The 13,172-nt window shown below is 39.7% G+C and overlaps 1 protein-coding gene across 1 annotated transcript in view; it reads left to right on the top strand.

Annotated features, from left to right (window-relative positions):
• Positions 1-13,172, top strand: part of LOC115410365 (fatty acid synthase-like) — a 66,518-nt gene that overhangs the window by 37,075 nt on the left and 16,271 nt on the right. Inside the window, 9 exon segments of the mRNA XM_030121989.1 lie at positions 559-759; positions 1,533-1,849; positions 3,714-4,115; positions 6,307-6,471; positions 7,428-7,543; positions 9,141-9,295; positions 10,016-10,219; positions 10,306-10,456; positions 12,038-12,235. Of these exon segments, the coding sequence (XP_029977849.1) occupies positions 559-759; positions 1,533-1,849; positions 3,714-4,115; positions 6,307-6,471; positions 7,428-7,543; positions 9,141-9,295; positions 10,016-10,219; positions 10,306-10,456; positions 12,038-12,235 (1,909 nt within the window).

Genomic DNA, 13,172 nt, shown 5'->3' with positions numbered 1-13,172 from the left:
TATTTTACTGGTTCTGACTCACTTGAAATCTAATTGGACTATGTGTGTCTGTATATGGAACCTCAATTAAAATGATTTTGACACCATTGATTGTTAATATCATCAGTGTAATTTTTTGCAGTTTTTCACAAATTCATCCTGCGGGCCAGAATGGACCCTTTGGCGGGCCAGATTTGGCCCCCAGGCCGCATGTTTGACACCTGTGTTATAGAATGACCGTTTTGGGTTATTTATTTATTAATGTATTATATATTTGTTATTTATAATTATTAATTATTTCTTTATTTATTTATTTATTTCTTTATTATATAAATTTACTTAATAATTATTATTATTATTATTATTAGTAGTAGTAGTAGTAGTAGTAATTTATAACATTTATGCATTTATAATTAAAAATCATATTTCATAATATTTAATAAAAATATATTTTTTATATATTTCATAAATGTATTTATATATTTATATTTCCTAATATTTATTTAAAAATCACTTTATTTATTTATTTATTTATTATACAGTCTAAAATCATGTGTACGATTCTTCTCCTTCCCAAAGCTGTGAATGTCCATGTGAACCGCTGCCTGGACACGGTGGTTGCGGGTGGAGTTCAGATCAGTGGTCTACATGCTACTGTAGCCCCCCGTCGACAGCAGCAGAGCCCCCCCACCCTGGAGGAGTTTGTGTTTGTTCCGTATGTGGAGACGGAGTGTCTGAACAACCGTGGGAAACTGACAGAGCAGCTCAGCCTTTGTAAAGGTACTGCAGCGTTCAATGGTCCTAATGTCTTTAACTGTAAAAGTTGGTTTTAGAGTGTTGTTTACTTATTTTTTTTTTAATGTATATATATTTTTATTTATTTATTTATTTAAAAAAAATATTTCATTTATTTTTTATTATTTATTGATTTAATTTATTTTTCTTACTGTTTAGTTATTTTATTATTTATTTATTTTATTATTATTTTTATTTGTTATTATTTTTAATTTATTTTTCATAGTGTTTTTTAGTTATATTTTAATTTATATATTTTTTATTTATTTTTAGTTTTTTTAATCTATTTTTTTTAAATTTTTCTTAGTGTTTAGTTATTTTTTTATTTATATGATTTTTTATTTAGTTTTTTATCTATTTATTTATTTTATTATTGTTTATTTTTCTTAGTGTTGTTTAGTTATTTTTATTATATATTTTTATTTATTTTTTTTAATCTATTTATTTATTTTTATTATTTATTTTTCTTAGTGTTGTTTAGGGTTTTTTTTTTAATTTAATTTAATTTAATCTAATTTAATTTTATTTATTTTTGTTATTATTTATTTATTTCTCTTAGTGTTGTGTAGTTTTTGGAGTCAGCACATCCCCCTCAGAAAACTGTTCTGAGATGTGCAGGTGTGGTCCACCCCCCCCTCCCCTCCTTTAACCGTGTCTTGTGTACTTGATCAGAACATAGAACAGTGGTTTTGGACCTGGACTCATCGTGTTCTGCTGGTTCTATTGCAGCCTGTTCTAACTCTGTGTTTCTGCCACAGGCTTAATCCACTCACTACAGCTGAAGCTGGCTCCTCATGGGGTCAAACTGTCCATCCCGGGTTTAGAGGGGGGGTCCCAGGGTCCGTTTCCCAGCCCTGAGCAGTGCGAGCCCGGCCTGGTGCGACTCCTGGGTCTGCTGTGTAGTTTGGAGCTGAATGGAAACCTTCACTCTGAGCTGAAGCAGATGATGGAGAATGAACGCACGTGTCTGCTGGAGGACGGCCTCCTGCGGGGGCTTCTGGAAGACCCCGCCCTCAGACACTGCCTGGACACCGCCATGGAAAACAGCACGCCTGGAAGGATTAAAGTCCTGGAGGTAAGACATGAGAAGACATCAGATGAGAAAAACTGTCCACAGACCGATGGACTGTTCTGGTTCCTGTGTTTAATCTGTACATCTGGACCAGATCCTCAGATTTAGGTCCTGCCTTTCCAGAGCCAGGGCCAGGCTTCTGTTTACCTCTGAATGTCTGAGTTTAGTACCACCTGAATCACACCATTTCAAACAAACTGTAATTATTAATCCTATATACAGGGTGTATTAAAAAAAAAACAAACTGTACATTTAAAAAAATTACCCCCAGTTCCACATTTGCTCATTTTTGGAGTTTTCTTTTCTGGACGTCTGTAGGTCGGGGATTGGTGGAGATTTGTCCAAATTTACAGACCCAGGTTTTCTTGCATGAGTGAGCAGGGGCAAACTGCACAATCCAAGTTTAAACTGGTTTGCGCGAAGTAGCGGTGGGATTGAAATCCAATCAAAGGTCATGGGAGGGGCCAATGGGAGGGGCCAATGGGAGGGGCCAATGGGGATCCATCTGGTTTTCCACAAAATTGCCAGGTTACGGCATTAACCTCCTGAGACCCAGGAAATGTCAGCAAAGTACAAGCTTTTTTTTGTTTTCATTACCTCCGCCAAGGAGGTTATGTTTTTGCCAGGGTTTGTTTGTTTGTCTGTTTGTTTGTTTGTTTGTTTGTCTGTCCGTTAGTGTGCAACATAACTCAAAAAGTTATGGACAGATTTGGATGAAATTTTCAGGGTTTGTTGGAAATGGGATAAGGAAGAAATGATTAAATTTTGGTGGTGATTGGGGGTGGGGGGGCCCACAGGGGGGGGCACTGATCAGCCTTGGCAGAGGTCTGCGCTCTCCGAGTGCTTCTAGTTAAATAAGTGCCTATATTGGAAACATCATGATGCAGCAGTTTTTTCAGATGCAGTTTTTAAAATTTTTATGGAATGTCCTTTGTGGTGGACAGTTTTCTTTTCTTTTTTTTTTGTATAAAGTTGTGAAACTTTTGTCCATAAATGTGGACAGAAAACCCATAGCTGGGTCTGAGGAGGTTAACACTTTGGACACCATGTCTAATGTCACCATGTTTAATTTCTTTACCCATGGCAGCTGTTCCTGCCTTTAGGCTCCTCCCTAACCCTAACCCTAACTTATCCTGTCCTCAGTGACATTTTCAGGCCTAAACAAGTTGAATTAACTTTGAAAGGCAGGAACAGCTGCCATGGGTAAAGAAATGCAGACCTCCGCCAAGGCAGATCAGCCCCCCCGCCCCAGTCACCACCAAAATTGAATCATTTGTTCCTTGTGCCAGTATCAACATTTCATGAAAATTTCATCAAAATCCTTCCATAACTTTTTGAGTTATCTTGCTAACAGACAGACAGACAAAAAAACAAACAAACAAACAAACAGATGGACAAACCCCAGTGAAAACATAACCTCCACTCTTCCATGGCAGATCTAACAAATCTTAAAAATGATCTTTCAGATAAATATTCCAAACTCAAGTCGGTTTATCTACATCAAATATTCATTTTTTGCAGTTTAAGCTTTGTCATATTCTTGAACTCATTCCACATCATCTCTGTGGGGTGGGGTGGGGTGGGGGGGGCAACTGATCTGCCTTGGCGGAGGTCTGCGCTCTCCGAATGCTTTTGTAGTTTTATTTATGTATTTATTGGCATTTTATTGTGAAAGGACAGTTTGTAAATGTAAATATTTTCATAGTGTAACATTTTCTTCACATAGTTTTTCAAGAAGAAAACATATATTTGACATTATTTATGGGTTATTCTGTTACTATGGACCCTCTGGTGGGCCACATGTTTGCCCCCCCTGCTTTAGAACATGTTGGACCACCTGTTTGTATGTCTCCGTCTCCTCTTCCAGGCTCTGTCCAGTGATGGCCGACTCTTCTCCAAGGCCTCGTCTTTTTTCAACATCCAGCCCATGTTGCACGTAGACTACACGGCCACGGCGGCCGACCCGGACCTGCTGACCCCCTTCACATCAACCTTGGACCAAATGGGAATGGCTTCGGCTCAGTGGGACCCCCGAACAGGCCCCGCCCCCGGGGGCTCGGCAGGGGGGGCAGACTTGGTCATGTGTAACCACGCCTGGGGGCCGTTACAAACCGACGCTAAAGCGCTGGTGGAGAACTTGTGTTCTGCTGCGAAACAGAGCGGGTTCATCCTGGTCCACACCATGTTGAAGGGGTTCACACTGGGAGAGATGGTGTCATTCCTCTGTGACACGGATCAGAGCAGCGTTCATCCAGGATTACTGACACAGGTGAGTGCAGACCACCAGGGCCCTTTATATATAGGGCTGTGTATCGGCAAGAATCTGGTGATATGATACAAATCACAATACTAGGATCACGATACGATATATCACAATATATCATGATACTGTTAAAAAGGCAATTTTTTGTTTGTTTCTTTTTTTAAAATGATTATTTCCTTGAAGAATTGAATTACACCAGAAATCTGCACAAATACTAAACATATTTTTATTTGATCACAACAGGATCTAATGCTATATCACAAAATGTTCCTGTGTTCAAACTGAAATTCTGTTTTACAGACATTACAGTTTAAGATCCTGTTCAAATGTTCATATTCTATTAGTTCAGAACTAACATCAGAACATTATTTTTGTCCCAACAAAGGAACTACCATCTGCCTCTCAGACAGTAAAAAGTGCTTTTAAGATGATTGAAATAACCATTATTTAATAAAACAGCTTTAAATGATAATGAATAAGATATAAACAATAAGGAAAACCAAAAAACAAAAATGAACCTCTGCCATATCTGCATTTGAATAAACACCTAAAAATATTGATACAGTACTTTTTAATATTGATACAGTATTGTGAAATGAAATATTGCAATATACTGCGGAATTGATATTTTCTAACACTCCTATTAATATATAGCTCTGTTTTTCATGTCAGTACATTTAAGGACAGATTTGTTATGTTTAAATGTAAATTCCATTTTTCCAGAAACGTCATTCTGTCATTTCTGTTTGATTGAATTCTTTAAATATTTCCAAATGGAAGGTTAGAGCTACTCACAGCAATGTTATTATCGTTAATGGAAACTAACGAAATGACAAAAACTAGAATTGAAAAAACATTTTCATTAACTGAAATAAATAAAAACTAATTAAAAGGAAAAACAACGATAACTAACTGAAACTGTATTGTGTGCTTACAAAACTAATTAAAATATATAAAAATTATGGATAAATTTCCCTTCATTTTCATCTTTTTAAATGTCGGATTGATACAAAATTGATTTATTTCGCTCTAGCTATTTTAGCTAGTGGCACCATATGACACTTGACGGTCCGTCACTTGTGGTTTCCAGTCGTCTTCTGGTCCCCACTCTACCTGGAAACATGGAGACTAAGTCCTGTCTGGGATTTATTTGAATACGACGGAGAAGAAGAGAAAAGATACGACAAAATGAAAATGAATACTAAAACTAAACCAAAACTAAACATTTAGAAAACAATGAAAACTAATAAAAACTAGCAAACCTGCTCTAAAAATGAATTAAAACTAACTGAATTAGAGAAAAGAAGTCAAAACTAAATAAAACTAAACTATAATGAAAAATCCAAAACTATTATAACCTTGACTCACAGATGAACAACCTCAGATAATGAACGTGTGAGTCGTCTAACAAAAACATATATGTGACACCAAACGTACAAACACCTCTTATTTCTTCAGTCCAAATGTAAAGACTAAACAGAATAAATGTCAGAGAGCTGATACTGTTTGACTTCAAATACATGAATGCTGAAAGGATCATTATGTAACTGTGTCCAATAACACTAACGACCGAACACTCCAGTGGAAGTTCTCAGTCCACATGTATGAATGCAGTCCCATAGTTCAGTCAGGCTCAGTAACAGCTCAGAATGAGGCTGAGAACGTAAACCCTTAGAGCTGTCAAAGGGACAGATGAAGACAAACACATTGAACTGATGAGGTCAAAACTGTCTTATGGTCTGAGGACAAACGGAGCTGGACAGTTGAGCTTGAATTTAAATGGTAATACTAACCGTCGGGAATTTTACCGTAGTTCATCGTTATACCGCTAATCGTTACATCCCTAGTTGAGGCTGCAGTAGAATCTACCATTGGACTGAAGTGAAAACATCCTAATAATATTCAGGAAGAAAACAGACACAGAGAAAAGATAAAAGCACAAAAACGTGTATTTTCAAAGGTGTGTTGGTTTCCAGCTGTTGTTTATTCCACTGTTTCAGACAGTGACTGTATCAGGTCAACTTTCGTAGGTTACATCATCATTTGTACATTTGTTTTGTCATTTAATAAAATCAGTGGTTTATGGTCCAAGTTCCTGTGACCAGGCCCATGGGTAACGACCAGAGTTAATGAACTCTGGATCAAACGTTATGCTGCTGCTGATATGTGGTTCATATCATTTACTCATTGCTGATAGGCTGAGTGGGAGAACGTCTTCTTGGAGGCGGGCCTTAGCCTCGTTGCTGTCAAGAAGTCTTTTTATGGCTCCGCCCTCTTCCTTTGCCGTCGTCGGGTTCCTGTGAAAGACCCCATTTTTGTGACTGTGGACGACACCAGTTACAGCTGGGTGGAAACGCTCAAAGTAAGTACCAGCCTCTGCTGTGGACTTAGAAGACAAATGTCCAAATATGTTCTCAAATACAAACCAAAGGGAACAAGTGTCATTCATATGCACTGAGTTAGGGTTAGTGACCTTATTCATTATCAGGGTTAGGGTTAGTGACCTTATTCATTATAAGGGTTAGGGTTAGTGACCTTATTCATTATCGGGGTTAGGGTTAGTGACCTTATTCGTTATCAGGGTTAGGGTTGGTGACCTTATTCATTATAAGGGTTAGGGTTAGTGACCTTATTCATTATCGGGGTCACTAACCCTATAGTGACCTTATTCGTTATCAGGGTTAGGGTTAGTGACCTTCTTCATTATCAGGGTTAGGGTTAGTGACCTTATTCATTATCGGGGTTAGGGTTAGTGACCTTATTCATTATCGGGGTTAGGGTTAGTGACCTTATTCATTATCGGGGTTAGGGTTAGTGACCTTATTCATTATCAGGGTTAGGGTTAGTGACCTTATTCATTATCGGGGTTAGGGTTAGTGACCTTATTCATTATCGGGGTTAGGGTTAGTGACCTTATTCATTATAAGGGTTAGGGTTAGTGACCTTGTTCATTATCAGGGTTAGGGTTAGTGACCTTATTCATTATAAGGGTTAGGGTTAGTGACCTCATTCATTATCGGGTTAGTGTCCTTATTCATTATCGGGGTTAGGGTTAGTGACCTTATTCATTATCGGGGTTAGGGTTAGTGACCTTATTCATTATCGGGGTTAGGGTTAGTGACCTTATTCATTATCGGGGTTAGGGTTAGTGACCTTATTCATTATCGGGGTTAGGGTTAGTGACCTTATTCATTATCAGGGTTAGGGTTAGTGACCTTATTCATTATCGGGGTTAGGGTTAGTGACCTTATTCATTATAAGGGTTAGGGTTAGTGACCTTATTCATTAAGTGGGTGTGTTTGTTTCTCTGTGGTGCAGCTGACGTTGGCTCAACCATCAGACAGTCCAGTCTGGTTGACCGCTTCTCAGCCCCACTGTGGCATTGTGGGAATGGTGAAGTGTCTACGGCAAGAACCAGGAGGCAGTCGGATACGGTAGGACATACGAACACCTGTACCTATTTGACCTGTTTCACCTCATCACATTACTTTACTGTTCCACCCTGACCATGTTTCTGTAACTGAAACACAATTCAATTCAATTCAATTCAATTCAATTCAACTTTATTTGTATAGCCCAATATCACAACAAGGTTATCTCAAAGGGCTTTACAGAGTCAGTTAGAGTAAACAACAGTCGAATGAACAGCAAGAAAATGAGTAGTGTCCAGGGCATCCCCCGTCCTTAGACCCTCCTTCTCGGCAAGGAAAAACTCAAAACCCAGTGGGAAAAGGGAGAAACCTCGGGGAGAACCACAGTGAAGGAGAGATCCACTCCCATGGACGGACAGGCTATAGATGCACCAGGACTGATGGACGTCCATTTGCAGATGTAGTTCTAGTCTGCAAGGATGCAGTAGGGTGGACACATGGGGGGTCCATCCCGCTGGATGAGACAGGCAGGGGCGAGGAGGCCCATCCACCTTGTAAACACACTAGTGAACTGTCTTTTTTGTATCAGAGTGGGTTATGCTTGTTTGTAGCTGTTGTAGTTTTACTTTTCTGACATTTGATTATTTTCTTTCTTGCACTCTTGTTCGTCAAGAACATTCACTTTGGTTACATTTTCTGTGGAAAAACACAAAACATCATAATAAAGTAAGAGTTGTCAGAGGGTAAATCACAGAAACCTAAAAACTGTACTGTAGGTACTTCACCATCACTGTGTTTTGAGCTATTTTTATTTAACATAAAGCAATTCTACGTAAAAAATCACAGTTGTCTCCATCTCCTCGTGTCAGTAGATGACTGTATACAGCAAATATAATATAAGGTAAATAATAATAATAATAAAAATCAACAACGATCATTAATAATATCAGCTCAACATTGTATTATTCTGAACAGGAAGGAAGAACGTCAAACTGAATTAACCCTTTTATGACCTAATTTGAGCCGGTTCAACTGGGCAAAGTCACAAATCAGTTATACATAACATTCAACACCTAGAACTAAGTTTTCTGTTCAGGAATGTAAGTACATATCTATCATTTGACATTTTAATAAAGCAATAATAAAGTGCTTTAATTTTTTTTTCTATTTTTTTGTTAAACAGTAAATTTGAAAATACATGGATAACATAATAGTCTTATTTTAGAATTATATCATCATTTGAATGACCAATGCTGCTAATTTAGTCTAGCTGTGGCATGAACCTCTCGTCAGTTTAATACATTTGTTTTCACATACAGTGAGTTTTCAGTCGTAACTGCACAGCCAATCGAATCCACCCATCAGACTGCGACACATTTTTTAAAATGAAATAACATTTTAGCTGAAAGTACTAACTGTGCTTTGTTTTGAGTATAGTTTTGAATTTAGGCATTATTTTTTTCCACCTTTTATTTTTTGCTTCTCTGCTCTGTTAAACTCAAATGATTTGTACAATAATCTGTTACCAGTAAAAAGTGAAGCAGTGTCAGTAAAAACATAGATGTCATGGTGTGGTTTCATCCATGGGTATATGCTTATCTTTGTTTCAGGTCAGTAACATGGGTCTACAACTCTAATTGTGTTTGTTGTCATTCACTAGTTGTGCGTTTGTGTCCAATCTGAACGAGGCCTCAGTAACACCAACACTGCAGTCGAACGCTAAATCCATGCATCCGTTACTGGAGAAGGATCTGCTGATGAACGTATTCAGAGATGGACGCTGGGGGGTCTTCAGACACCAGCTCATCACTCACGGTACATCAACACACCACTTGATCCTAGATAAACTGGTCTTTGTGTCCTGTTGTGGACCACCCTGGGGCCTGTCTGTTTGGACAGTCGGTACCATTGACCCCTGAAGCCTGATTCTGATGGTTGGACACAGTACCCTTCACCAGAACCCTAACATGGACCAGTCCACATAGATCCATTCATCTATTACCTCCACCGCCTCCGGTGGAAACTGGTAAAATAATGTAATTACAGATGAGGATGGAATTATTAGCCCCCCCATGGAAATTTGATCTTTTCTTTTAAAGGTATTTCCACTGAAACAGAGCAAAGACTCAGTAACACAGGGTTTCAAACCTCCTACTTTTAGTTTGGATGCTTACATTATTACATAGTGCTGGTCCACAGGTTGATACTGATGATTCACAGGTTGATATGAATGGTCCGTAGGTCAATACTGATGGTCCACAGGTCGATACTGATGGTCCACAGGTCGATACTGATGGTCCAGAGGATGAGGATGCTGTGACCTTTCACACCTGTTTGGTCATACCTCACTACTTCAGATTATGATGCAAGGATGATGTATTCATCTGATTTAATTTATAAACCTTGTTACTGTGATCGATGTAAAAGAGTGTTATCATATTCACACATGATGACGATAAGTTGAACGTGGATGACTTTAAGAATGTTTTCATTTCCTTTATTCACTCATTCTTGCTGGTGTGTTGTGGATGTTAGCTCTTAGAGAAGAGTTGACAGAGCAGGCCTACGTCAACGTTTTGACTCGAGGTGACCTGTCTTCACTCCGATGGATCGCCTCACCGCTCCGTCACTTTGTGAACGACAATCCCAATGTGCAGTTGTGTAACGTCTACTACAGCTCGCTCAACTTCAGAGACATAATGCTGGCCACAGGAAAACTGCCCCCAGATGCAATTCCAGGTACACAGTATTTTTCAAACACATAAAGCAGTGCTTCTTCTGTGGTTTTAGTAAAAGTATAAATAACAGTAGGGAAATTCTTGTAGGTGACCTAGCCCTGCAGCAGTGCATGCTGGGGATGGAGTTCTCTGGTCGTGACTCAGGCGGTCGGCGTGTCATGGGGTTACTTCCTGCTAAAGGCTTGGCCACATGTGTGGACGCTGACAAACGCTTCCTCTGGGATGTTCCCTCAACCTGGTAAGTATTACTATTTCAGGTGGTTGTAATCTGTAACTTCAACACTGGATATCAGTAGATACAGTATTATACACTGATCCTTTACACCAGGGGTTCCCAAAGGGAGGGTTGTGACCCCCTGGGGGGTCGCGAGATGATTTTCAGAATCCTGTTGATGTGATCCCTGAGGTGTTTACGACTGATTAAGGACAGAACTGTTACACCTGTACTTTGAAGGAAGGATATTGACATTATGAGTTTACAGATGTAAAGGAAGTGCTTTTACTTTGAAAGAGCAAAGGTTTCAATAATATGTCATGAACAACAGCTGAACAACGACAAACTGGTAAAGCATTGTTGGACAGGTTTGAGTAATGGTGCCACATTAATAAAAATAATTATAAACATAAACATGAAAATGCCAATAAATGCTGTAAACCAGACACATTAACATAAATAATCATGAACATAACCCCCCCCCCAACCCCTGCACATAAAACAGAACACCGTGAGTAAAATATCTAATACCCACAATGCAATGTGTTAAGTATGCCACAGTATCATTGTGTGACTCCTGTGTGTACGTTTTTCTAATGCTTCGGTCACTTTGGGGACAGTGGGGGTCACCAGTCTCTGGTACCGTTATTTTGGGGGTCACAAGTTTAAAAGTTTGGGAATCCCTGATGTATGTATGCAATGTAGTCGTTTGTTTGAGCATACACCTCAAATGCAGGCTGTTGTCATAGTAACAGTAATGGAGTCATACTGGGCACACATCCATACCATGCATTAATCAGAGGTGGAGTAGAGGTGTTCCTTTTCTGTTTTCTGGTTGGTACAGTCTAGTACCTGCTAATGTGAGTTCTGGGTCCAGTCCATAGTCGGTACAGTCTAGTACCTGCTAATGTGAGTTGTGGGTCCAGTCCATAATTGATACAGTCTAGTACCTGCTAATGTGAGTTGTGGGTCCAGTCCATAGTACCTGCTAATGTGAGTTGTGGGTCCAGTCCATAGTACCTGCTAATGCGAGTCCAGTCCATAGTCGGTACAGTCTAGTACCTGCTAAAGTGAGTTGTGGGTCCAGTCCATAGTCGGTACAGTCTAGTACCTGCTAAAGTGAGTTGTGGGTCCAGTCCATAGTTGGTACAGTCTAGTACCTGCTAATGTGAGTTTTGGGTCCAGTCCATAGTTGGTACAGTCTAGTACCTGCTAATGTGAGTTGTGGGTCCAGTCCATAGTTGGTACAGTCTAGTACCTGCTAATGTGAGTTGTGGGTCCAGTCCATAGTTGGTACAGTCTAGTACCTGCTAATGTGAGTTGTGGGTCCAGTCCATAGTTGGTACAGTCTAGTACCTGCTAATGTGAGTTGTGGGTCCAGTCCATAGTTGGTACAGTCTAGTACCTGCTAATGTGAGTTGTGGGTCCAGTCCATAGTTGGTACAGTCAAGTACCTGCTAATGTGAGTTGTGGGTCCAGTCCATAGTTGGTACAGTCAAGTACCTGCTAATGTGAGTTGTGGGTCCAGTCCATAGTTGGTACAGTCAAGTACCTGCTAATGTGAGTTGTGGGTCCAGTCCATAGTTGATGCTTGTGTTTGTGCAGGACGCTGGAGCAGGCGGCCTCAGTGCCTGTGGTTTATGCCACCGCCTACTACTCTTTAGTGGTGCGAGGAAGACTCCGGTCCGGACAAAGTGTACTTATCCATTCAGGATCAGGGGGAGTGGGCCAGGCCGCCATCGCCATCGCACTCAGCAAGAAATGCAAAGTCTTCACAACAGTCGGTGAGAACTTCATTAAAATGTCCTTTTCTAACAGATGCTGTTTAATGTGTCAACTGGAACTAGGTAAAACCCAGTTAGTCATGTTCAACATTCACAAATGTTCAAACATTCCTTATACAATGGCAAGAAAAACAGTGTGAACCCTTTGAAATGTCCTTGTTTTCTGTATGAATTGCTCATGAAATGTGATTTGATCTGTATTTATAGTAACTTTTCCAACACAGTAACTTTTATCATTTACCTGCAATTTAGAAAAACCTTGGTGTGTTTCCACCAAGGTTCTAATAGTTTTGGATTTTTCATTGGAGTTTAGTTTTATTTAGTTTTGACTTTTTTTGTCTAATTCAGTAAGTTTTAGTTTGTTTTTAGAGCAGGTTTGCTAGTTTTTATTAGTTTAAATTTTTTTCCAATCATTTTGTCCAATCCACTTGTTTGTCCAGGTCACCAGACCTCACACCACTAGACTGTTTTTTTTTACTGAACATGAATGCACGCAAATACCAAGGGAATTATACTTTTCTTTTTTCTTTTGTTCAGACAAGGTATAGTTTTTTAGATGTTACCTGCTTGACAGTTTCGACTGTGACTCCAGTCTTCCTCAGAAGCGTCATCAGACGTGCTGCTGACCTGTCATTTATCAGCTGGTCGGCTCGACGGACCGATCAGAGCTCGTCGAGCCGACCGCGCTTCCTCCGCCTTGGGTGGTCTCTGGAGGAGGATATCCCAGGTGTGCGAGAGGGTGTATGCCCCCTCGTCCCGGCTGATGGTATCGGTCGCCCGCTTCCTGATCTCTATTGCCTCCTTGATCCAGCGTTTGAGCCAGCTGATAAATGACACGTCAGCAGCACGTCGGATGACGCTTCTGAGGAAGACTGGAGTCACAGTCGAGACTGTCAAGCAGGTCACATCTAAAAAACTATACCTTGTCTGAACAAAAGAAAAAAGAGAAGCATAAT

This window comes from Sphaeramia orbicularis, chromosome 19 (assembly GCF_902148855.1).
Source record: "Sphaeramia orbicularis chromosome 19, fSphaOr1.1, whole genome shotgun sequence".
In the NCBI taxonomy this organism is placed as follows: domain Eukaryota; kingdom Metazoa; phylum Chordata; class Actinopteri; order Kurtiformes; family Apogonidae; genus Sphaeramia; species Sphaeramia orbicularis.
Note: the sequence above shows the minus strand (reverse complement) of the source record. Positions and strands in the feature narration are given on the sequence as shown.